The sequence below is a fragment of the Malurus melanocephalus genome, unplaced genomic scaffold, assembly GCF_030028575.1.
Source record: "Malurus melanocephalus ecotype Western Australia unplaced genomic scaffold, MMel_1.1 scaffold_78, whole genome shotgun sequence".
NCBI classification, from domain to species: Eukaryota; Metazoa; Chordata; class Aves; order Passeriformes; family Maluridae; genus Malurus; species Malurus melanocephalus.
The window spans coordinates 108,383-135,909 of record NW_026623310.1 but is presented as its reverse complement, the minus strand read 5'-3'; the positions used below and the strand labels follow the sequence as shown (position 1 = coordinate 135,909).

Below are 27,527 nucleotides of genomic sequence, written 5' to 3'. Positions count from 1 at the left end.
TAGAAGTAGCTCTTCCAGTCCATTTGTACATTAATATTTTTTTTCAATTTTACTTATTTAAAAACTGGTGGATATTTCAAAGACTTCCTCTTCTTCCTAATATTCAAGATTCATCACGTGAAACGCACTAGCAACTAAGTCTTTATACAATTGCTATCCAAATATAAGAACACCACGCCTGAAAATAAGGAGAAAACTTAAATGTGCTGATTTTACATGTATGAGATGGAAAGTATGGAAGGTATTCAGCAAGAAAGCCCTGTCCACTACTTGCATAAAAGAAGATTTTAAAAAATAACCACTGCACACAATACAAATGGTGGGGTCATACCATAATTTTAAAGTCTCCTGTAACTATTCCTCATTACTGCTCACAGATGAGTGTTTCCATAGCAAACTTGTTCTCAAAGTGTCGAATCTTTCGGCAATTGATGGCTTCACGCTTCTGAATTCCTGTTTTATTGGTAAAGAACAAAAGTGTCAAGAGAAGAAGGGCTAAATGAGGTGCATCAGGGACAGAAGTTTTATGTTTGCTATGATAAGGTATCACCAGAAATCACAATTACCCCTTTTCAACCCTTCCCTCCAAGGAAACACATGCAGGGGCACATTTAGACACAGAACATCAATAAGCAGGGAATGATCCTGAAAGTGTGGTGAACCAAATCACAGTATTGGTTTAGTGAAAACCAGCCTGCCAAAATCCACCACTGGCTAGTTTTTAACCCAGAGTAGTTCCAAATCTCCCTGTGTGTGTCTGTAAAAATGCTTGTGGTGATGTGAGAGAGGGAACAGCAATGGAATAAACTCCCTCAGGCAAAAAGAGTGGACCTGTAGTATTTAAACATAATCTTGCATGCAGAGAAGGCAGAATTTAACCAAATTTTAGGATAATTTATGCTCACTGCCAACCTATGCTCATGATTTATTACTACAGGATACATATACTGAGTTTTTAATTGATTTTGCTATTAAGAACTTTTAATTTTCAAACATCATTTTAAATTGCTTTTATAAAATGTGTTTCTTCTCCTTGCTTCCTTAAGCAGTCAGGTCTAACAATATGAGAGAAGCAATTAAACTGCTTCGATGTGCACTTGCACACCACATACAGATTAAACAACAACAAATCAAACAACCAAAAAGCGAAAAACCAAGCTACCAAAAAGCAAATCTTAGTAATACTAGAATCCATGAAAACATACTAAGCACTATAATTTTCCTGTGAAGACAGCTCTTACTAACATTTCACTGACACAAATAGGGAGATGTGAAAAATGTATAGATGGCTTTAATGAAAAGAAGAACCTCCAATTCTGCACTTGGATGACAATGATAAAGCTTCTTATTTATTAAGGGTTTTTGCTTGGTTAGGGGTGAAGGGGGCAGTTTAGGGTTCAAGATTGAAGAAGAGCATCAATGAAAGCCTGGACTCCAGAAAACACACCCCAGCGTACACACACTCATTTTGGCACTCCTAGCTCACTGGGGCCTTGAGCATTTTTGCACCCTGACATGACTGATTTTCATACCTAGACAAGAAAATATCAAACATACTGAGGCCCACAGAGCCAGTTACTGCAACAAGCAATCCTTGCTTTAATTAGAGTTTTTGAACACACTCAGGCATCTCTGAAGTTTTTGCCAGCACACAAGGTGGCAGGAGGAACRTTTACCTTTCATGGCTTCTTTGCGCTGTAGTTTATAGGTTTCCTTGCCACGGCAGAGGCGGTAAATAAAGAATCCCAGCTGATCCACATTTTCAATGCGATCAGTAACAATCATCTGCTCATGAATCAAATAGGACTGAGGCAAGTATGTTCCAGCCTGTTGAACAAAAATGCAACAGCTCTGTCAAAAGCCATCTCTTCCTGCTCTAAATACACAAGAAACACTTTGCCATGTTTCTCTTCAACATATCTTCAAATTATTTCAAAATATGTATTATACGCAGACTTTTGTTCTACACAAACTACACAACAGTACAGAAATATATAATGATTATATTCAAAAAGGTCACAGAACTTCCACTGAAGCTAACATCCACTGCTCTCCTCCTACAGTAACATCAGGAGGTTTTTTTCCACGGGTACCCACTGTCATGGGTCAGTCCTGCACTTACCAACCAAAGTTTTCACTTAATTAGTAACAGCTCACCAGACTACAGTGGGAATGACTGTCAAGCAGGAGTTGGCAGAAGCATGATCTACAAAGACATACTTGTGCTGATGAAGCAGGCCAGCTGCAGTATAGTCCAGCAGCAGTCCATGGGATTGGGAAGCCTTGAACTTATTCACAGCATGGGTCACTGCTCTCAAACCAAGGCCAAAACTAGATCACCTATCCCCGTAAGTCATCACGGCAACTCCCACAATTGTTTACATGGAAAGGTATTACAAAACCATGGTAGGACATCAGGTGTTTCAAGGCAATACACTGAAAAAGCGGGGAGAGCCTTGATGACATGCAAAGGCTTCCCAAGCCTTCTCCAGTCCCTCTAGTATTATTTTGCCACAGGTGAAATGATGGAGGAATCCAGCTCTGTGCCACCTCACTGTACATAGCTGAAGATGCAGAGACTTAGCTGCCAGCCAGTTTTCTAATACCATCACTATTAAAAAATGATTTATTTTTAAAAATATTAAGACACCATGTGTTGTGGGTTAAGATTTCTCCTTTTGTTTCCTTTCTTGGGGAATTTTTCTTTCCCATTTTATTGCTGGGATACAYTKATTGCCAGGTCACATTCTTTTGATGGGTGGGTGATTAATGAAGACAATGAGACCTATGCCCCACCTAAACAATCTTGCTAAATACTGGGAGGGGGTGTGTGTGTGTGTGGTGGGGGGTAACTTCACTTCCTGCCCTGCTTTGCTGAGAGAAGGAGGTCGACCTGCTAGCTGCTCGGCGGAGAGCTCGCCTGCTCTTCTTCTGCAGAGCCCAGCATCTCTGCTCGTTGGTTCCTTTTTGCTGCACTGTGATCTTCTCCCCTGTGCCTTGCCGGGGACCCCTGCGATTCCAGCTTCAGGGGTGAGCTCTGCTTCACCCCATCTCACAGCCACCGGATTCTGCTCGTCTTTTTGCTGTCCTGGGGTTTCTTGCAGTCCAGAGGAGAACTGAGATCRGCGTTTCCGCTGTGAGTTTGTAGAGGAACTTTTCTCCATCTCTCCCTGCCGTTCTGTGTCCACCATTGGCGCCGCGGGAGATCTGAACCAGCTGGGACACACGCCACAGCGCCCCATACAGCCACCGGGGAATMATCACACCCGTCCTGCCYGTCCGGGAGCCAACAGCGCCCCTGCCGACTGGAACTGTAACTGCACCAAAGGGGAGGCTGTGTCTCCGTAAGGCTGTCACTGGGTTTGGGACTGGGCTGGTTGTTGCTATTGTTATAGTTACTTGTTTCACCTTGTTATACATATTAGTAAAAACAGTTATTGYCTTTTACCCATATTCTTGCTTGAAAGCCCATGATTTTTCAAAGCTATAATAATTTGGAGGGAAGGGGGGTCCCTACCTTCATTGGTAAACACCTGTCTTTCAAACCAAGACACCATGTTTAGAATGTTTCTAATTTATAGCAGTGTAGAGGGTGTTTCCTGCTTTCTAAAACTAAAATGATCACTTATTGTGAAAATAAATTCAGCTTCTGTTGTGAAATATTGGTGTTTTTTAGGGGCAATAAACAACTTGAAATTTCCACTGCAAAACAATATCATCTTTTCAGCTCCAGTGACATGATGAGAAGCTGATTAAATGCTATTCTTCTCAGTAAAAAAAGGCTCTATAAAATTCGCTTTCAATTTTGCATGAATGAATAAACTATATCTTCTTCAAGTCATGCTATAAGGAAAACAACAGCCTTTTTTTTTCTTTAAAAAACAGCTTAGCAAACATTGCTCTCCCAAATTATCCCGCTCATTATTTTGTAATTAAATCTCTGTAAATTACTGTATCTTAACTCTCAGCCTCTCAGATCTCAAGAGAGAGCCCTGAGGGAGTGCCAGCAGCAGTGCAGGCCACTGGCAGGGTGGGCAGCAGTACTGAGGACTTGGGGCCAACCTCCAAGGACATGCCTGGGCTATTGCTCTCCAAATCACAGGACCTTCTGGACCACCCCTGGACTCAGCCTACTCAGCCCTCCTTGGATGGGACAGGAGAAAAGGAAGCTCAATGAAGAAATCTCCTCTTCCCAGCTCCAGCTGCTGCAGGAGCAATTATCCAGCACTGGGATCCAGCATAGCCACAAATATAATCTTTGAGACATCCGGTGCACTGTGTACAGTTAAAATTAGCCAGTTGGCTCAGCAGTGGGAACAAGGTGGATGAGCAAACATATCTGGGTTTCAGTTTTGCTTCCCAAAGAAACAAAGGAGGCCTTTTGAATCTGCACATTCAAGCAAACTGCATCAGTATATAGAAATGTGGTTCTTTAGGCTAAAATTATGGTGTTTCTCAAAGATCAAAACAGAGCAGGGCACCTCCATTTTCATAAAATGACCTCTGTATGTGTTCAGAGCTCATTTTAATAAAACTAGCACATCAATTTCTTACTTTTTTTTTTTTTGCTGGTGCAACCAGTGTGACTGCAGGACAGTATTTACTCATTTTGTTATCTGCACCATAGTTTTCCAAATTTCAGTTACAAACATTTAGCCTGATTTTCTGTGACATCAAATGCCCACAGCTTTTTGTTGATACAATGAGAATTAAACAGATGTCTCATAAAATTAGGGCACACACTGTTGGGGACAATGATCAAAACAGTTCGCTTTTGCACAGATTTTCAGTTAAATGTGTGATGCCTGGTTATCCTCTTACTCGTAAACCAAGCATATTTGAATCAGTACTAATGACAAACTAGGAAATTAACAGATTTTAACAGTGGAATTTGTGTGATCTAAACATGGAAAGAAAACAACACAGATAAAGTAAAAAAAAAAATGGAGTCACTGAATTTTACAGACACCACATCATCCTTGTGTACAGAAAATGAAAGTGTGGTTAAATAGCCAGTCTCAAAATAGGAAGCAAAAAAGCAGCAGAGGACTTACTTGTGGTAACTTTTGACATGAAATTTATTTATATATATAAACCACTTAGAAATGCTAAAATGGTTGCTGTAATCCTAATTCCAAAGCCTTTTTTGAAAGATGCAAACATGAAGATGATGCATTTCTAAAGTTACAAAGATGATGCGTTTCTGAAGTTACAAAAGCTCAGTAAAATATTAAAACATTTTCCCCAGATCTTAGACACATCTCATCAGTTCTCTTTCTCACCTGGACTGTTCTGCTATTTTGTGAAGAAACCAGAAAGCCAGAACCCAAGGTAAATACTATTTAAATCTGCATTAAAAGCATACATCATGTAAAAGGCACAGCACATCCACCGCATTTCATGTACATCGCCCTCAAGCCACTGGATTGAAATGGGGGCCAACACTAAGGACCAGTGCTTTAAACAATGCCCCTGTTAAAAGGATTTCCCTGCCTTACCTACTTTATGCCTCTCAACTAACCAGTCTTAGCCCTGTGCACACACAGAAATTGTAGTCACAATGGATTATAAATTTAAAAACATTCAGACTACTATCAAATACTCCAGTTACACCACATTTATACGATTATGTCAGCCAGATTTACAGCACTGAAGAATAAAATCAGACTTTTTTTGCCTTCCTCTGAATTAATAATTCCTTCATGACTGTAGATCATTAACTAAGTAGGTTATAGACCTTTTTTTTTTCTCTTTGCAAAGACCTCTAGCAATCATATGCCTTGTGTGAATATTAGAGTTCTGCAGAAGGAAAAAAAGAGAAAAACTTCTACATTTTCCCCACCATAAAAACAAATTACTTGTGATTTATTCATACCTTGATATTGATAAGCAGCTCCAGGAAATTTTTTGGTGGCATAACAACTGAAGTGTTCAGAGGAATCACATAGCATTTATCCAGGCTAAGGTCAAGATAGGCAGTGAGTCTCTGTTGAGAAAACATTTACTTTAATCAAAATAACAAGAACATCAGAAAACTGACAAACACATGTTGCTGAACCGCTATTGTCTCGTGCTGTTCTTCAAATTATTCTTCTGTTCTGGAAAGTCTGTCCAACCAATTCCAGTCTGAGGGTAAGTAAATGCAGAAACAAAGGGCAGCCTTGATGACAGTTTATATCTTTGACAGGGATTTGGGCAAGGCAGCAGGCAATGATAAGCAGCTCAAATGCACTCTAGCACGGAAACCACAAAGGTGTATCTGAGCTGTTATGGAAACAAGTACAGTGTTCATTCATGCCCAGTGCCTGCATTTTGAAGCAACAGGGCAAAAACCTGTCTCTAATCTTCATGCTTTTGTATTTTGTTACGTACTAAAGAGAGAAATGCTACTGTAAGAACAAAACATAGAAGGAAAAAGATATTGCTACAGATAATGCAACAAAAGTAGTTTTACTTTCAAAAATACTTACTGACTTGCAAGGGTAATGATTATTCATAGTTTAATTATTATCTTTATACAGTACCTGAACTACAATATTTGCCACTRTTTGATAAAAAGTTCAGGGAATTATCCTGATGAATCCTGTAGCTCTGTTCACTGAGCTGTGTTTTACTGCACCTGTTCTTGCTAAAGCAGACATTATCTCTAGCTGCTGAAAGCTCTGAGGCTGTGGATGTATGTAAAATGCTGAGCACCAGGAGCCCAGCAGTCAAAATAATGCCAGGATAGCAATCATCAGTGCAGCTGCTAAACTCATTACATGGACGAAGCACTGTACCTATGGCAAATGACCCCTGCAACGACCTTTAGAGCAAAGCCTTTAGCTTATTAAATTAAAAAGTAAATTTATAGTATTATATTGCTCTTACTTGCTTCTTAGATTTTTTTTATTCATTTGCTAGTTTTTCCCCCTCTTTAGAGTCTTCATTCTGACTCGTAACAGAAACTCCCTAAATATATTCTAAAATATTATTTAAATTACGTAGCTTGAACAAGCAATGTTTTCCTCCGAATCTGGCTATGAATAWCTGATAGCACTTTAAATTCTAAAGTTTGCATAAAAAAATAGGACACTTCCCTATTCTTTTTCAGCCTTGCTTAAAAAAAGCTGCTCAGCGAAGTCTTCAAATGTTCACAGAGATTTAGCTTCCTGAAAACCAGCTGTACAACATTTCAATGCCATCAGACAGCTCCAACCATGCTGACAGAGAAAAGTAAGGCTTCTAATTGTTTCACAGCTGCTCTTAATACTGAGAGCTGTAGGCCTGTCAACTGCCTCAACAGAAATTTATTACCATGATTCCTATCAATCAAGGTTATTTCCCCAAAAAAGAAAGACACAGCTAAAAGTATTTTGAAACCTTAGTTCAGTGCCTCTAGGAATCACAGTAGCCTGCTGTGCACAAGGAAATTAAACTTTGACTAGCCTTCCTACAGTATCTGGAAAATGGGCTCTCTTCCACTGTCCTTTTATTTCTACTGCTGCTTTGGGGTTTTGAGCCATGCTAGGAGAGCACCTCTGGGGGTGCTCAAACACACCTAGTGACTTCAGATGCAATCAGCCCCTCCGAGCTGATGTCAAAACTATGACAGCCCTTTCCAAAATTCCCTTGGCACCTCAGCAGTTGGTCAAATTCTGGCCCAGTGGACTCAGCAGAGCAGGAACAGTAGTTTCTTAAGTTCCTCATACTATGGAAAAGAAATAGGTCTATGATTTTTCCCTTTCTAAAAACAGAACTGGATTTGCAAATGGTGGTTAACACACTACCCGATGATGACTGTATCATGCTGTACTTTATGCCTGGTTAATAACTGCCTGCAGCCTGCTGCTGATCAAAACACTTCTGCTGCCTTCTCCACCCCTCTGCCTTCCCCTACCATAATAAATAAGAAGTATATTTATCAGGATGACTGAGGGGAAACATTTTTCAAGTCTTTAATGCTTTCAACTTCTTCAGACATATTTCTTACCCGGTGGAAGTCATGGACGATATCAGCAGGATCGCTATCAGCAAACTCAGGGACTGGCACACTGATAAATTCAACATCTTCCTCCTCCAAGATCTGAATATTTTGCTCAATTGTGTGGTAGCGAGCACTCTGAGCCTCTGCCCCAGGCTCAGGTAAACGTAAGCCATCTTCAATGTACTTTATTCCACAGAAATACACGCCACCCTGCTAAAAATAGTAAACAACCCAGCAACAAAAAGATCAGTAACTTAGAAATTTAAAAGTAATATTCCCAGAGCACCGAAGAAAAGAAAAACTTGTCAGACTAAATGATTTTTATTTCCTTTAATTTGGTTATACACCGAAGTAGGAGCCAGTTGCTATCTACAACAGGACTATGGCTAAAACCTCGATTATACTCAACCCAGAGATAGTTCTTCCCTTGAATTCAAGGAAAACAGGATCCCATAAGCAAGTTAAAATCTAGTCTTACACGTATTTTTAGAAAGACAATGAAGTTCCCACATCTATATGTATGCATATTATTATTAAATCATGATCCAACTGTAGTCAAAATTACAATTAAAAACATTGGAACTGGTCATCCAAATTAACTTTAAGAAGCAAGTCTAACTCTAAATTTGGTTCTGCTTGCAGCAGAGGGTTGGACTAGACAATTTCAAGAATTTCATATTCAAATTCTGTGAAGTTGCTTAGTTTTACAAGACCTCAAGGGTCTGGAAAGTCAGTTTCTAAAATAATTTTTAAATCGTTTTAAGAGATGGCACATGGCAGGCTACCTAAGTGAAGCGTAAAATACAGCTGTAAGTCAGAGGAAGTCATATATCTAATTTACAGGCCAAATAGTTTTAGAAATATGCAACTTATGCATATGCACATGACATCAATTTGAAGTTTTTGAAAACGTGTCTTCAGTGCAATGTTAGCTCAATTTCTGCATGTTACCTTTAATRTAGATCTGACTCATATACGAGCAGCACAGGTCTGAATTAAATGGCACTCACTGGCAGATGAAAGGTGTAACACCCAGTGCTGAGCAGGGGTGAAATGAGCATTAGAAATGCAGCCAGCCTTCAGCTCCTCAGCTCGTTAATCCACCGGGATAAGCTGTGCTGTTTAAGCATCATCRTTTGCAACACTACTGCTCCACTGTAAATTTGGTTAAAGTGATAGCCAAAGAGACTACAAACTGCAAGTTCAGCTAGAATTTCTCAAGTTTAATCACTTGGCTTTCCCACATTAACAGCTAGTAAAATGGAGGAAAAGCAACAATCCTGCTATCAAGGACAAGAACGTGAATTTTTACCTTATAATTAGGTGCACTAAGCAATGGGGGAAGAGAGATTCATGTTTTGCTTATCCTCTCCCTTTCTGGCTCTGTGATCTTGCAAGCCCAGCAGTTTCTGAAGCCACGAGGGTGTGCTTGCACCACCTGGGCAACAGTCCAGCACATCCAGCACTGCCCAGTGACAACTGCCCCCAAGGGAGACAATACAGAGCTCAGATCTCCCATGTTTCAGGTAAATGCTCCACTTCCCTGGCACTGCTGCCTTCACAGAGCTCCTCTTGCAGGAGTGCCATTTGTTAAAGACTGAAAATACATTTTGTTAGAGGTCTAATCTTGTCAGTGTGGATTAGACTTGACAGAGCATGTTTAAACCACACTGACTGCTTTTTCCAAGTCCCCTGCAGGGACTATGTTCTTATCCATAGGTGGAGGATAGGGAAGAGGAGAGTCACCATGTTGCTTTGAAAGCACTCCCTTTCCTGCACATTAGCAGAACCACATGCCTTAAGAAACCTGGGATCAAACAAGGAGGCTTTCAAGGGCTTAATCCACTTCCAGTATTTGGCACTGCAGAAGAGAATACAGAGCAGATGAAAATCTGGGACACCACTGGGGTTTCTAAACCCAAGTCCGTTTAGATACAATGTTTTCTCTGCAAAGTGACATTTTCAAAAGGATTGCTCCCTGCTATTTGTCAGCTTCACTTCCACCCTCCTCTGCTGATAGGTAACTTCAGAGAAGGCCATACTCTGGCATTTAGAAGAGCTGAAGKTTCGAAAAGAAAAAAATAGTTTACGATCTTTGCTTTAGCCTGTTGGTCCACTTCTAAATGTAACACAAAAGAGGAGTCTGTTGCTCTTCTTCCCACAGAGAAAATCAGCTCTCTCATAACAAGTATGTGACTTACCTGGAATGCAAAATATTTGTACAGATAGGCACCACCCAGGAACACACCAGCCAGCATAAAGGCCAATCCAAAGCACATGCACCAGCACCAGGCCCTTCTCTGTCCAACAGGCACCGCATCCACAGGGTCCTGCAAGGCATCAGAGAGGGACCTTCAACACACTGCTCCCAAGGCAGGTAAGACAGCAGAAAACTTCAGGCCCAGTAAGTACAAACATTGCATCCACCAGAAAAGGCTGTATGCACTTTAGCATAACTGTTCAGAAAATTTTACTTTGGTAAAATTGAAAACAAGTCTATTCAAGTTAAGGTTTAGTAAAATKTATACTATCAGTAACTTTTAATGCTATCATCACTGACTAAATCAGCAGACTTAAGAGAAAAATGTAACAAAATCTCCTGAGATACCTAATAATACACAATGAGCCACTTCACAGGCTGCAGATAGAAAAATATCCCTTCTCAGGCAACCTCCATGCAACAACAGCAGAGCGAGGAAGCCAACTTGGAAAGGTCAGATTCTTTTTTACCTTGGTATATGCAACATAAGTGAACCTGAAGAACCGACAAAAGACCAAAGGTAGTAAGAACAGCAAAATATAACCTTTCCTATGTTGTTTCCAGAATGAAACAGCCTTTACCATAACTTGGCTGGCAGAATAGCAAGAGAGGGAATGAAAAAAAGATGCTTTGTAGGTTGTTAGGGAAGCTTTCTGCTCTAAGACAGCATTTGCCATGCTTCTATCTGCTGTTCATGTAATAGTAAAGGAATGACAGGATGTTTCCCCTTTAGGGCACTAGTTTGCATAWCCACGCAGTCCCGAAAGGCATCCTAAGCAATAAACTGGTGCTTACAAAATCTTTCCTCTATCAGCCACATTACAATGCTCTTTCCTCCCCCAAGTGTTTGCATAACCCATATCCAAAGCGAAAAGAAGAAAGTTACCAAAAATAAAAAAATACAGCTACCCTGTTCAAGCCAGGGTAATCCTGGGAAAACATCTGAATTCAAATAAATACAAAGAAATTCATTACCCTTTTGCAACCACAAAATAATAACACAGAATGAGAACCAGGGCAAAATCATTGTGACCAAATGAACAGGAGACACCACATCAGAAAATTGGGAAGAGCATGATGGGAGCGCTTGAGAAGGTTTTGACAGGTAAAGTTGCTGGCCCATGTCCTGCCTGAAGCGTTGGATCTTTCTGCTGTATTTGCTAATTAAGATGATACCCCACTTGAACAAAGTTGTGGGTATAGTCCCCAGCTGCCTTGGGCCAGTTGGGAAGGAATTCCCCTTATCTAGCTGAAGCCATCTAAGCAAGTCTGACACCAGATGGAATAAGAAACCTCCCTGTAAATGATGGGAGAAAGTGGCACTTCCTGCAAATGACTCAGCCATCCCAGAGGGTTAAGTAGAATTTTGGAGGGACTTAGTTCTTTTTACTGATTATAGAGGGAAATTCCTTGGTTAATAAAAGTTAGGTACACGTTTCATATGCAGCTAAAATTTAGTGATGTGAAACCCACCTTTACCGTACACTGCAATTATCTTTCATACAGAAGTGGCAATGCAGCTTCTTTGCCAGGCAACAGCTGCCAAAATCTGATTCAGAAATATTTAGAGTCAAACTGAAGACATTTCACACATTTTATTTTACTTTACCTTGCTAAATACCACAGTAATCCAGACTGTGAAAAATCCATCTTTGGAGGTTTCAAGACTCTACTAGAGAAAGCCATGACTAATCTTGCTTTGGCAACCATTCTGTTTCTCAAGGGAGGCTGCAGCAGATGACTTCCAGAGGCTCCCTTCAAACCAACATTTCTGGGATACATTACAAGGCAAAGTGAGATCAGCAAAAAAACATTTGCTGTGGACTGAAAAGGCAGAATGTGAAGAAAATAAACAACATTTAAACACCTTTGCAGTACCAATTACTTAAGGAATTCAGTGTAAAAAATTGCAGGATTACTAGCTGCCTGATTTTTAACCTGGCTCTTTGCAAAGATTGAGAATAGGACATAATACCCATGTTAATCTAATTAACACTCAGGTCAGGTTGAGAGTCACTGTGGATTCTCCTATAAATCATCTCAATTATACATCTAAACCAGGTAAACCAAGGATTTTATGTTGATATGTTTTATCATTAGGTAACTATCTCCCCAGATATTTCAAAGCATACAGGACACACAATTGAAACTTTATATAATAGCTGTCATTTAAACCATTTAAAGTTAACATCGGGGAAAAGGGATATCAAACTGCCTCCTGGATACAGTATCAAAATATTCCCTAGAGAATATAAAGAGTGTCTTTATTCCTTCCCAGTGCTGCTTTTATCCCCCGTACTTTTTTAACTTCAGACAGAATTATCCGTTAGTAGAATAACTGCCTCTTCCATTTGTTTTCATTATTGCATAAATTCAGAAAGACTAAGAAAACATGCACCTGGGAAAGGTGCGGAAGGCATACACAGTATGCTCACCTCCCTGGAAATGGGGTTCATGTCAGATCAATTTTCCATAGGCCACAAAAATAATCAGAGAAAAAGAAAGTAACTTTTACATTTTTAACATGCCAGGAGAAACCTGAAGGACAAGTTTATTAGTACTCCACCCTAAATAATTTTGCTTTGATATATGAGATGACAGATGTAAACAACAGGTTTAATACAACTCTTTTATCCTTTACCACCAGCTAAAGGCTATCATTATTGTGTCTGAAGGTGTCCTTGGTAGTGGAATGTTAAGCTATTCTGTATTTGTAGTTAACTATTGCACGGATTAGTCCCCAGCCTACCAAAAACAGCCCACCAAATTTAGAGCAAGAGTTCAAGCCCAGTTTAGGCTCTTGATTAGGCGAATGCATGAAAGCACAACATCTCAGTATAGGCAGTTTAAAACCAGCTTGAATTAAAATATAAATAACTTACTGAAGATAATTATACTCATTTTTGTAGCTGGCCTGTGGCTTAGCTCTCCAAGCTTTTGTATTGTTGCCATGACAGCTTAGTTTGGGCTGTATTGACCCAAAAAGAATAGTTTGTCCCTTGCTATATAAATCTGACCCTCTGCACAGCAAGAGAAGAAAATGCAATGGATGCTCACCTTCCTTCCAGGTGACTCATGTTCTGAAAAAAAAGCCCCATTAAGTGAAAGCAGATCCCCACTAAGAGGGACAGTGCTGAATTAGCGCTTCTCCCCGTATGGTTACAACCGCACTTTGTTCCGAGGCAGCAGTGATGGCTTCTGAAGCCAGAGCACAACATGAGACTGCAGCCTCAATGACTAATTTTTCTCTAGGCCAGTTTTCCACTGCCAGAGGTATCTCACAAAGAAAGCATCATGTACTTGAGGTGAAGACTGACCTGTAAAAAAACACCTCTCTACTTCTGTGAACAGTAATAATTAATCATTACTACCCTGATCGCTTTCTTTCACCCCTTCTGCTTCATCCCTGCCCCATGTATTTTCAACTCCCTTGTGAATCCTCAGCCTTAAGATGATGCCACAAAACTCATCTCTGATGCGAAATGCCTTAGGAGGAACTGGATGTAAGCCCAAAACTGGCTTGTTTCCCTTGATGAGCTGATTGTTCTAATTGGAAAACATTTGATTAGCCTATTTCCCATGGATAAGACATGAAACAGAAGCATCTCTGCCACTTGTACACTAAATCCTACAGCGTTGAAATTCAACGGTTCAGAACTTCCCAACCTGAATAGCTTCAAACACCGCAGTAACAATTTTCCTTTCTGACAGAAAACAAGTATTAAATTCTCAATTATTTGAGACTAGCAAGATTCAAATCTAAAGTCTTCTCACAAAGAAGTGACAAGATGACTGCAGTTTTCAGTACAGGTCCCTTCATCAGTGACCACACCAGCAAATGTAGATCTTCTGTCTTCTTACTAAAACCATGAAACACTTCTGAGATGGGCGCACGATACCACAAACTGTTTACCAGAACACCTCTCAGCCATGCAGAGATCTTCACAAGAATATCTTTATGACAAATAGCATTAACTGTTTTGCAGTAGATTAAAAAAAAAGTTAATAACCCCTAAAACCTGCAAACATTAGCAGTTAATAAAGGCTAATGGCCATATATTCTCTTGCTCCTTTCTGCTCAATTTTAATGCTGCTTTTTTTTTTTCCTCTAAATAAATGCTGAATTTTAGAACTGCCAAATTCATGTTTGGGGTAATATCACAAATGTATTCTAAGAAGTTCCAACAATGAGCCACAAATGCATATAATTAGACTTGGTAATTATTTAGATTTTCCCCTTGTGGCTTTTTGTACATCGTAGAATATAATTGCTTTAACATCATAAAAATAAAACAGTCTATAAACTTACAAGGCATATGTCTAGTTCATACTAAAATAAGTGAGAAAATTATCAGGCCTTGTTCCTTAGCAGAAATTAAGGACACATCTATCTAAACATCAGATATGATGGACAACATCATATCTGTGAGAAGTCCAGAAAAAATGCAGGCTGTTGGACAACTATGCAAAAGATAATGTCCCAAATTTAAAAATAGATACAACAGCAATTAAAATAATTTTGGGATGGGAAAATGTCTTTCAGAATGAACAGTCTTTGATCCACAGAGAAACAGATGTAGAACATTTACAAGTATTACAAATATTACTAAAGATGTCTGCAGTATAATACRCAAAACGTCCATAATTATGCATGTGAGAATAACATCTAATATGTATACACAAACACAACTATAAAAGTTTACAGTTAATATGGGTAGAACTGGCTGGAAGCTGTTAAGTACAATTTTCCTCCAAGGTCCTCTGCGTGCYACTTAGCTCACATGGATGGACAGAACACAGTGGGGCAGACTGAGCTTACTGAAGGCAAATATTGACCAACTGCAGCTTTAATTAGTGGAACGGGAAGAAGGGAAGTTAATGATGACTCCCTAGAAGTGTTTTTTAATGAGAGAGGCTAAAACGTCTTGAAATAAAATACTGACCAAAGGCTGTATAAACTGAATTCTGTTGGTCAGGCTTGCCTGCTCTGACTTGTAAATCAGACATCTGTAGAAAATCCCCACAAAGACAGTCAATTTTAAATGAACTTATTTTAGAAAGAGCTCTGCATTCCTTCGATGGTATTCTTGCCTGAAGACTTCTCCAAGACTGGTATTCTATTTATTACTTGTTACAGATGGGAAATTAAGGCAGGCTTCTGCAAGACTCTTCACTTGGCAGATGCTGCGAATCTGGAAGGCCATCATACTGATCTGCCTCTAAAACAGCAATTTTATGCTTACTAATAAAATTAAATTTAGGTTTTAAGTACAATGATCTTTTAACTTCCTAGTTGGAAAAAAACATTCTATATACAATAGATGCTTCAGAGATTTCTTGCTTGTCTGGAAAACAAGCTATGGCTGTTTATGTGCAGTTGATATCTCAACATTGCAACCCTTAGTGCAGCACTGCCAGTTCTTCTATCACAATGGACAGGGATTTGTCCATCTGGCCAAAGGCTCTATGCCTAAAGAACAGCATGAAAACAAGACCTTAGTTTTGCTGCTGTTCACTGTAGTCATGTAGCCTGAATAACCAAGGAGACTAATCAATTAGAATTATCTATTAGGCTGTTGGTACTATTAACCACTTYTTGTATTTCTCCTATCTGTATATGGTCTTTGAAATAGTATTGTAAATATAAAATCTTTTATACAACATTAGGAAATCCAGAAGTAAGAACGAACTACATTCCAAGAGCTTTACAAGTTCAAAGTCCAAGGTCATTTTAATTAGCTGAATGCTACCTTTCACAAAATAATGGGGGAGTTTTATTAAAACATGAGGTGTYGGTCAAATGACTCATTTCGTTGTTCAAACATTGTAACTATAACAGAACAAAAACATTAATATAAGCAGCCAGCTCAAGATTATCTTAAAAGACGAATGAGTGCGGGTGGGTAGACAGATAGCTGCAGCTGCATGTTATTGGGAAAGATAGAGGTAAAGAGAGAACAAAAACCAGAAAATAGGCAATAGTAGGGAGCAGGAAGTAAAGCTTAGGGAGAAACATGTTGGAACGTGAAGAGTTTGAATTTTCTGCAGGAAGTAAAGGAAAATTACAACTGTAAAGTGAATGTTAAGGACATGAATCAGCAGTTCACCTGCAACTGCGTGGTGGACAACAAAAGCAAGTCCTGAAGAGTAATCCAGCAACTCCTAACCAACATGAGTAATCCTGATTTACCTAAATGCTGCCTTCATTTCTGATATAAGAGACTGCAWAACCTGATCGCAATCAACAATTAACAAGGATGGGTAAAGAAGGAAAAAGCCTGTAATTATTCAAATTGCTGCTTTGGTTAAATTTTGGAGTAGCATTAAGATTAGTCATTGTTAGCTTTGGTCTTACATGGACTAGAAAGTGATGATTGAAAGGCTACTTAAAAGGCCTGAAAGTTGTATTTGTAGACCAGGCAAAGACTGTTCTTCAGGTGGTGCACATGCACTTTTAGCTATATCCTCATCCCAGGCTGTCTACAGCAAGTGTACAACTAACCACACACTGTATTTGATTCCTTCCTTCCAACTGTGTTCCCCAGATCACTCCTCTTCTTTGTCCAGTTCCAAGATCTACCAACTTCCTTCTCTGACCACTGATCCTACGTCTATGCCCCCTATATCTTTCCCCATCCCAAAGCAGAGTTCTCTGGTATCTGCCACATGCAGAGTAACTGGGCACACTTTATTTCCATTTCTGCCCTTCATTGCTGCCCCAAGATAAATCATTCACCACCAAGCTCTGGTGGAGAGGAGCAGGGCTACAGCCATGGAACTGCTCTGTACTTTGGTCTGCCACATCAACCAGCACAGCACTCCTGTGCCTCTTGGCCTGCATTTTYACGTAAACACTCAGGACAAGGACTGCCCTCCTGGGCTTTTTTCTGTACAGAGATTAGCACTACAGGATCTTAATGCCACCTTCTACTCCTACCGAATATGACAAAACACTTACTTTACTTTATGACCCCAAACATTGGCACAGCTTGCCCAGGGAGTTTATAGAGTCTCCCATCCTTGGCAATATTCAGAAGCTGACTGGAGATGGTCCCAGGCAACCAGCTGCAGGGGAATTGGCCCACATACCTCCAATGCCAGCCATTCAGATACACATCTACATTTTTAAAGTAAAACTAATATTATAAAGGGTGAAGATTAATACATAACTCTAACCACTTGTTTCATTAAAGTAAAAACTCCAAACTTCCAAGAGTGCTGGGTCTGTGCTCGACAAAGAACAAAGTGCCATGTATCCTTTATTTCCTTTGCTTTGGAGTTTTATGATTCTTGTGCCTTCTCCCCACTTCCCAACATGAAAACTTCAACAAAACCTGTAAAATTTGGAAAATGTCTTGTCTCTAAATGYCTGGATGCTTGTGGTGGAAATCAGATTTATTTATAAAATATATTAATGTTGCTGAATTTATCTATGCATTTTCATAAATYAGAATGATGGAAATTTGTTCTGCTTTCCATATTTAGTTTTCTCACATATTTAAAGAAAAGAGAAGTGTTCTGGTGCAAGTTTGCAAGTCATAGACCAAAACATGGAGGTAGAAAGCCTGCACAGGTATCTGGCAAGAAGGATTTTTATTTTTTTAAACAAAATCCCTCAAATCTAAGAGGTCATTTGGGATATACTTCAGAATGAGTTTTGTGGTCAGAAAACAAAATCACCACATACTTTACAGTTACAGCATACCAAACACAGTATTTCATTAAACTGTAAAATTTTGGAAAATGCTTCATTTTTAAATATTGCCAAAATAAGCCCTTTACCCATCTGCATTCTTTGACATACATATTCTACCATACTTACAAAGGCTACATTAAATCAATCTATAACTTTAATGCAGTATTTCTCTCATCTTTATCCTGAATTAGATCAGTATTTGAAAACAGGAACTTAGAAGGTTCCTATTCCACTTAAAACGGATCAATACTAAATTATCTCTTTGACCTTGATTGTTCCAGTTCCCGTTTCTTCCTTACCCTGCTCACTTCTTATATCTGAAATGTCTCTTTTTTACTACGACTGTCTGAATTTCAGACATTAATATGATGGAACGCTATGTGAATTTAACCTAGATTTCTCTCAAGGCTATTTTCCCAAGTGATGTTGGCTCTTTCACCCAAGAGATCTCATTAGCATGCACATATGCACCACTGAGCCTCGGAATTTAATAACTCTATTCCCAGTTCAGCCACAGATGGGATGTCATCTCAAGCAAGTTACAAACGCTGTGTCTCAGTTTCTCTCAAAAGTAGAATTCATCATCATAAAACCCATTTGTGAGGTCTGTAGTCCTGCTTCAAAGCAGGGTGGGCTCTGAAGCCTGTCCAGATTGCTCAGGCTCTTGACCAGTCAAAGTCTGAAAACTGATAAGAATGACACTTGAAAGCTTTTCTGGGTAACTTCCTCAGCATTGTTCAGTTCTCAAGATTGAAAAATACATTGTTTTTATCAGTTAGAAGCTTTCCTTTTTAAATTTATGACCACTGTCTTTTCAGACATCTCCCCCCCCCCCCCCCCCCCCGCATCTCCACATATTGGAAGGCTGCTGTGAAGTCCTCTCGGCAGCAGTTTCATCTCTGGGTTGAACAAGCCCCACTCGGTTGACCACTCCTCACAGGGCATAACCTCCAGCCTCTGGCTGTCATGGTGGCCCCTGCTGGGCCTGCACCAGTTTGTCRCTGTCTTTTTCTGGATCAGAACGTTCTCAGACTGCAGAGATACAGTGACGTCCTGCTGACTGTCCACCAGAAGCCTTGGGTCTTTCTCAAGCACAGCAGCTTCCCAGTCATTTGGTCCCCTGCGTGTCCCGATAGCTGGGATGAGTCTGCTCCAGATATAGGACTTGACATTTCTTACTTCTGAAACTGATGAGATTTTATTCAACCCATTACTGTAGCCTGCTGAGGCTCTTCTGAATGGCAGCCTGGCCCTCAAATGCATATACCCTGCTAATACATGTATTAGTGAGTTAGAATGCATAGTACATGTACAGCAAGCACAGTTCTCTTAGTGGAAAGCATTCTATATGCAAATACAGAACAGCATTTAACTGTAGCAGTTACGAGTATCAGCACAGGAGAGCTGGCCTTGGAAGGCTTACATTCATTAATTACGCCCTCTTTCTAGACAAAGCTGTTGTAACAAACTGAAGGGCTTCAGTGCAATTAGACTATGTAAAGTCTGAAGTGGAGCATACACTCCCGTGCCCAGCACCTGGCGGCATCACACCCTGCAGGATCACAGACGCTGGCCAGCGTTCAAACACCTCACCAGAGAGCTTYCCAAAACTGCCAACCACAGGCACGACAATTCAGGGCACTGTACATCAGCCTCCAAGAGTTGTGTTTGGCCTCACACCCTGCAAAGGGTTCTGCATTTCCAAATGTACTAATGCAAGGGTTTTTTGCTTCTAGATAGGCTTTATCTTTTAAAATAAATAAATAAAAAAGCCTTAGTGATTCAGCAACTATATGAGATCCTCCCCAGAGATCACTGACCCCTCCCAACCATTATCTCCACAGTGTACTCTTTTTCCACAGTCATTCCACCATCTCATTCTACCCACAAAGGAGCAGAAAGATGCCATCAAAGCAGGAGTTTGCTGAACCCTAGAACGAAGACAACCACAAATTAACTAAGGATTTGCATTCAAGGAACTCTGCTCCTAAAATGTCTGTGGGTTTTATTTTTATGTGTGTRTATATATATGAAATTACACGTATTGCATACTTAATAATATATAAACTATAAAAATACTTGTGTACACACACTGACACTATATGGAAAGGACAAGATACCAATTTCTTTTTCCAGGATCTCTGTAGTAACTGTTGGGCAAATATTATTTTGGCATTTTCTCATGATGAATTTTGTACAGCTGTTGCACAGAGGGCCCTTGCTTGCAGATGATACATTGATCACTCAGAAAGGACCTAGAGCTTTTCTCTATGTCCACTGTGGCCCAAACCCTACCTAGGTCACATGATGYCTGCCATACTACCATTTCTGACTTCATTGCAGAGCTCAATCTTATTAATTATGCCATCCCTTTGGTTTACCACATCTGTAAAATTAGGACAGATATGCAAATTTTATAAATTAGCATGCTTTTCATATGTTGATTCAAAGTAATTTCCACTGAGGATAAAAAGCAGCACATAAATAGTAGAAAATGAATGCCGTATTATTCATAAAGATCAGGAGACTAAAAGCAGATAATGTTAACCTTTGTCAATCTTAGCATAAGGGGAGGATGGGGAGAAAAAAATAAGGAAAAAAAGGATCTGTGCAACAGGTAATAAAACACATAATTACTTATCCCACCTGTAGGTATGTTTTTAAAATGCCACAATGTTTTTGGAAGTACAGAATAAAGAACATTTAAAATTACTAGGACTTAAAAATGCAGTATTTGCTTTTGAAGGTATTTCCTGAGTCACAGAGAGGATAATTTTCTTTTTATGAASAGCTATCTGATGCCTGTAGCTACTGGCTACTGGATAGAAAAATATGTATAAAACTGACAAATATTCCAAAATCACAACTGCAGAATAGTTAATTGTAAACATTACTGGAGCTAAGTACGCTTACCATTCTTATATCCGCCCCCCCCCAAAAGACCATCAGCATCAACATTGACTAAAATGCTGATAAGAAAAAGAAGGGCAAAAACCTACACAAATAACAAAGAAAACAGATTAAAAAATAGAAAATGGATTTGAAAATAGACAATAGTAAGAAACCCCACAACTGATGGATTACATTTGCAACCGCAAACATATCATTAAAATACTTAACAGGTGAAAAAATTACATACACATTATATGTTGAAATTAAATTTTTCTGGAAATAGATGTTCATATGTTGGATTACATATTCATTATAATGGAATGAGTTTAAACCATTTCCCTTGAAAATACTGCTGATTCCAAGAAAATTTTCTTTCAAATTATTTTCACAGGAAAGCTCTGCATTTCATTTTTATCCACATCTTCAGAAATTAAATAATTTAACTTGATCTTTCCAAGTGAACAGAACTTCCATTCCAGCAGCCTCTGTTTAAGTGGTATTCTTCGTACTAATATGCAATGCTAATATCGAAACTAGTTTCTTGAAGCTTATCAAAAAGAGTATTGCAGCACAGAAAGTCAGGAATGAACTCAAGAGAAGTACTTATGGCATTTACTATAAGGATACATCACACTATAGTTTTTCTAGAAATTGCACTAAATAAGGTTTCATCTAATTACAGACTTTTCCACATGATTATGTTAAGGGAAAAAAAAATATCCAAACATATATTTAGGGCAAGGGGTCTCAGCCAAGTAAAAGTTTGGGAATCTGAAAAGAGAGACTATTTAGAACTGCAGAAAGTATTTGCATTGTCTCTCCAGTCATCCCTGCACTGAATTCACATGAGATGCATGGAACAGCCGTCAGCTCTTGCTCAGTCAGCCAAAAACGTGAATGATACAACTGGCAAAGCAATTATCACAAAGGTCTGGCAGAATACATCCTGTTTGAAATATTAAATATCATTCTTCTGGGAAATGGCTGTATTTCTCAACTCTGGCTTTGTATTTGCTATTCAGGTAAGGAAGCTTTGAGACAGAAAAGGAAGTGAGATATGGAGCGCTGACAGAACTCTGTCCCACAGGTTCATTTCCATTGCTGGGGCATRGGGATGACACAAGCTCCTCCAGATCACATTCTGAACTTTGTAATTCTGAATCCCTAAACTTGCATAAAAATAGCAAAAGATTGTCAGAGAAGCACGACAAACTTTTAGAGATCTTGATTTTTTAGCATTCTCTCAATTGCTGGCAGCCTTTAAGGAATTGCTTTAGGAGCCAATAGTCTCAAGTCTCAACCACAGTTACCTTATTTTCAGGAAGCTGCACTACTTATCAGTAGGACAAATTCATGATGTAAAAGGGTGCAGGGGGTGATATCAGCCACAAGGTTTCTTTTCTCAGGAACAGTCCTTCATTAACAACACAAATTTCGTTCAGTAAAACTCAATTTACCATAATCCATGTTTTTGGGTACCCATACAGTCAAATAACAGAATGAACACTGGGTACTCTTAGTACCTAAAACTGGAGGGCTTTCATCTATGGTTTGGTGTATTTTCATTAAAATTTTTGCAATGTGTGAGAGAACGGGGAGAGAATTCACTTGGTTGGGATTTTTTTACTTCTGATCATCTTTTAAATGTGACAGACAGCAGAAGCTGGTTGGTTTAATGACCTAGTTGCATCACAGAACATAGAGGACAATACAAAGACTTCTCTTTCCCCAACAGCAATTGGTAAAAGGCCCATAGAAAACTTGGCTGGAGAGAGCCTATAAAGGGAATATGGAAACTCCTGCAAAAAAAATAAGAAATGAAAAACAAACAAAACAATCCTAAACCCAGCTACAGAGACACTCCTTAAACTGGAAAAACCTGCTTTCCTGATAGCAAAATAATAAACAAATGGCTATTTATTAGTGGGTAATTTATATATATATATATATATATATATATATATATATATATATATATACACACACACATAATACTATATATGTATGTAAAAAGCTTGCAAAGTTAACACCTTTATTCCTGAAACATTTAACAACAATGACACAAAATCTGGGGGGTTTTCTACATAGCAAAGTAGTGCTTAGTAGCTGTTGCTCAACAGTATTTCCTAGGTGGATCCCTTCACTGTGTTAAAAATATCCGTATTGGTATTCTTTGGGCAAGATTAAGGTAAAGTGGAAAAAAAAGGTTAATTTCAAAGGTCAGAATAATAATGTTCTCATAAGGAATAAATGCAGAAAGCTGCTGCTTTTAAAATTCTTAATATTTACACTTTCACATTGAATTCTCTGCACATACAGCTATCCAAAGGTCAGCCACAATACGTATGTGTGAATCCACAGCTTCTGTGCACAGAGCTGGATGTGGTAAAGAYGCACTGTGTTGAGCAACCCAAGAAAAAAATAGTGTTTAAAGGTTGCCACTGACCCTGGCAGAAGGGAGCAAYAGCCCAAGCTACCGAGGGCACAAAGATCTTTGGGGAGGACTTGATCTACTGAATGATCTACTTTACAAAATGTCTGAAGACTTCAGCTATGCTCAGAACCATCTTTGGCTCTCCAAAGACCTATTGTAGGGAGAAATGTTACAATACCACACAATACGTTTGTTGGGAAACTGGGTCATAAAACACCCTATTGTAAAGACAATGAGCAAAATAGAAAATGAAACATGGCCTAAGAATCTTCACTAGGAATATTCTGTATTTTGGCCAAGAATTACAGTGTAGAAGTACCATCCCAACAACAGAAAAGGAGTTGTAATGGCTGCCTACAGTAATTATGGAGACACTTTCACTACATGCTATAATACAGAGCAGTGATTTATGCAGAGACTGGAATAGCACTCTAGATTTTTCAACTCCTTGTCAAGTAACATACTCCAAAGCATTAGACCACTGCCTTCTGCAAAAGCTTTTTGAAGCTGTTGCTTCCATGCTCCATACTCTTCTTGCATCTTCCTGTCTTACCTTTCCTGATTAATTTCCGATTAGTATCTGCCTCAGAGGTTACTGGGCAAATTTTGGAAAGATCAGAGAATTTCTATGCTATATCAGCAGCATATTTTAGCTGCAAATGSTCTTTAGTAGATCCTTGGAAGATTATGTATTTGAGAGTAATCCTCCAATGGCAGAGCGGTAGTCCTGAAGGCACTGTGCTGGGAAAAGCAGTAGAACAAGACCGTCAAAGAATTAGCCCAAAAGCTCATTCCATGAATTTTTATTTTACTGGAGATTTCAGAGTATCTGGCTTTATTCATTAACATCAACTGGTCTACTAATATCTCTAGCTCAAATATTTTAAAGTTCTTGGCAATAAAGCTGTGATAGAGCAATTCTGCTGATCTTCTTTCTTTCTTAGGGTTTTTCCTTTACTTCTGTCCAGAATGTCTCCCAGGACTTTGTTCATGAAAAAAAGCTTTATAAAATGTTGTAATTTTTTCATGTTTACACTTGTGATCCAGATCTACTTATTTTCCCACAGAAATAATGTAGAAGAGGGGAAAACAAATGTCCCATATAGGCTGTTTCGGAGATGTGACCTTTTTCAATCCACCGGAATTCACTCTTCCAATATGCATTCCCACAGTGCCTTCAAACCTCACTTGAAGCTAAGGGTTTTCCAGCAACTATGTGGTATGAATAATACATTTGTCAGATGTGGTTTATTTTTCCCCTTTCCTCCAAAGGCAGTTGAAGTTGTGGAGGGGCGGGGGAAGATCTGTTTCTAATGCAGTTGTATTAGAGAAGGCAAAGTTCAAAGAGTGTTATCTTGCACTTACCTCAAAGGTATCAAGTTTTACAAGGGCCCTCAGTTCCTTCCCCCCAGCTCCCGCCCCCCTGAGATCTGAGAAAAAGCTCCCAGATTTGAAGAATCACAGTAACTCTAGAGCTACATGGCATTATTTGTTTCACTGTTGTTAATCCTGCACGGATTGCACAGCCTGTTTTACAAAAACTACAGACAAACACTACTGTACTCAGATCTGCTTTTATTTATGCTCTGAAACATAAAAGCTCAAAAAAAGCTTACTCAAGAGAATTTTGCACACTGCTAGGTGCAGGTCTGCAGTTCTRCAGAAAAAAGAAATGTGTCAAGGAGAATGTCAAAGACTCGTCCCTCAGGAGCACTCATTTGTTTTTGGAATTTTCATCTGTACTGAGCATCCCCTCCTAGTATGCTATTTTAGGAGTGTTTTAAGCTTTGTTCAGGTGTGTTCATCCCCACAACAATGCAAAAACTTTTAACTAGCTACAGTGAGATCAGACTGCCTTTTGACCTGGTCAGTAAATGTTTACAAGTCTCATTTTTAGGCAAGGAAAGTAAACTTAAGGCAGACCTTGTATGTCATCCTCAGCTGCAACAATTTACAGCTCCGCATCAACGAAATCATAGTCAAATTACATGCTTTTGTCAGTATCTGGACAGGGTCAGCACGATTTGTTCCCCAGTGTACAATTAGCCAGATGTATCTTGTTTGTTTAGCAGGAGAAAAACAAGCCAAATTTGTTAGGCTATCTGGAAGCCAACATCATCCAGAGCAGGTCTGGATTCCAAGGTTAATAAGAAAAACCCATCTTCTGGAACATGTAGCTTTGTTCTTGCTTACATGCTTGGTGTCAAATTGACCACCAAACCTGGGATCAGAAAGCAATTCTACATTTTAATCTGGGCTCAGGTAAGCCATTACTTCCTAGAGAATGGCACTCCTTTAGGAACACAGAGCACTTAATAGACTTCCCATAATTGCAGGCAATCTGAGTAACAATAGTCTCATCCGTTGTGGCACACTGTTCTAGAGACTTAAATACTCTGGTCTTTGTTTTATTTGAAAGTGAAATATGCTCAGTAAAAGTGTGAAATTTAACCACTTGCCGTATCAGAAGATGTCACTAGAAATATCTTTCTGGTTCCCCTTGACATGAATTCCCCTTGGCTGTGAAATGACAGCAGATTCTGCAGGTGAAGAACCAGGCCTCATCGAAATCACAGAAAAACCCGCATCAGGGCACAACTTCATGCTACAAACTGAACAGATACTATCCTCCTAGGCAGAAATTCATCAAATATTTAGGAAATTACAGACACTATGACTTTGCAGAGCCAATCTGGTAATCTGGAGACCTGATGCACAAGAGAGTGTGAAAGCAAATGAAAACAGCAGGACACTCTTTCCCTTTTGAAAGAGCTTAGAGCAAATTACACTACTCCTAATTAAAAGCTGGTTTTGATTACAGGAGCATAGAAATTGCAAACAAAAACCTTTATATTCTAGTCAATTTTACGATTCAAAAACTTTAAAAGCCGCAGCTGTTTTGTTCTTTGTTGCTGTTTGCAGAGGGGAGGCGACACCARCGCTTGGAGTTTGGGTGCTGTTTTGGGGCGGGGGGGAGGAAGCTCTTTGTTCCTTTATTTCAGCCAGCCCAAGTTCCGAGGCGAAGTTCTCCGCACCACACAACCACCAGGCTCCGCGAACACGCTGCGGCACAAGCGCGGCCGAGCCTCCAACTTCGCCCTGCAAGTGCTCCCTCTCTCTGGAGCATCCGGGCTCCGGCAGCTCGCCCGCAGCCGGCCGGACACCGCCGGGCGACCGGGAGATCAGAGCGGGGAAACAGCAGGCACGACCCGCTTTCTCCATGCAAACCAGCTCCCACCGCCGGCCCAACACAGCCAGGGGACTGCGGGCGCGCAGCCCGCCCTGAAAGCCGAGGTGGCCGCGGTCCACGCGCTCTGGGGGCTAAAAAAAAAATCAAAACTCCAACAAAAAAAAACAAAAAACAACCAAACAAACAAAAAGTCAGAACCACCACAGAGATCCGCGAAGTCGGCAGAAGCGGAGCCGTGAAGCTCGTTCCCTGTCAGCCATTTTAGAAGCGTGAGCCGATGGGGCGGCGAGGCGCACCGCTGTGCAGCCTTCCCCCGGCCCATCCGCGGTCATCGCCGCGGGCAAGGGGCGCACAAAGCACTGCACCGGCCCCGCCGCGCTCCCTCCCCGGGCAGCCCCGCCGAGCGGAGCGGAGCAGAGCGGAGCGCCTGGCGACGCCGGGCTGGCCCCGGAGGGTCGCTCCCTCCCCGCCACCCTCACCTTGGCGTCCGGCGGTAGGATCAGCACCTGGCTGTTGTCCTCCTCCTTCTTCGCCGCCTCCTTCTGCGCCAACGCGGAGTTGAACGACACCTTCACCATGGCCGGTCCTCAGCGCCCCGCACGCAGGAGAAAGGACGAGAAGCAGCCCGGACTGGCGGATCTCCGCGGGCCGCTTCCTGCCTTTGCAACCTCCCCCGCTGCTGCCGCGCCGCGACTGCCGCCCCCGTCCCCTTGTCAGGCGGCTGAGGAGGAGGAGCAGGAGGAGGAGGAGGAGAAGGAGAGGAGAAGGCGGTGCCTGACAGGGCGGGCGGAAAGAGGGGAGATGGTGGCAGCGGGGCCTCGCCCTCCGCCCACTGCCTGTCCCGGCGTGGAGGGGGGGGGGTCTCCGGCCGGACGGGTGCCCGCAGGAGCGGAGMGGCCGCCGCTCCGTCGGTGTCTGGCAATGCACCGGGTGGAATCGCGCTGCCTTCGGGGGAGACCACSCTCGGGGGCCCGTTCCCTCTCATCCCCGGGCTTAGTTTCTCTGCATGGAGGAGCCCAGGGCGGACGCGGTGCTGGCGCTGTGCTTCCCGGGGGCACAACTGGCACAGGCAGTTCGCCTCACCCGGGG

At 40.6% G+C, this 27,527-nt stretch overlaps 1 protein-coding gene across 2 annotated transcripts; it reads right to left on the bottom strand.

Annotated features, from left to right (window-relative positions):
• Positions 1 to 47: 47 nt before the first annotated feature.
• ITM2B (integral membrane protein 2B) lies at positions 48 to 27,194 on the bottom strand. 2 transcript variants are annotated; one of them, XM_057367347.1, is made up of 6 exons: positions 26,918 to 27,194; positions 10,168 to 10,296; positions 7,973 to 8,176; positions 5,876 to 5,986; positions 1,677 to 1,827; positions 48 to 453 (listed from the first exon to the last, which is right to left on the bottom strand). In XM_057367347.1, exons 1-6 carry the CDS (start codon positions 27,014 to 27,016, stop codon positions 365 to 367), a joined length of 783 nt encoding a protein of 260 aa, XP_057223330.1. In that variant the 5' UTR covers positions 27,017 to 27,194; the 3' UTR covers positions 48 to 364. The 2 variants fall into 2 exon arrangements, with proteins under 2 accessions (XP_057223330.1, XP_057223329.1); XM_057367346.1 differs by having other exon boundaries at positions 7,973 to 8,179; positions 26,918 to 27,179.
• Between the last annotated feature and the right edge of the window lie 333 nt (positions 27,195 to 27,527).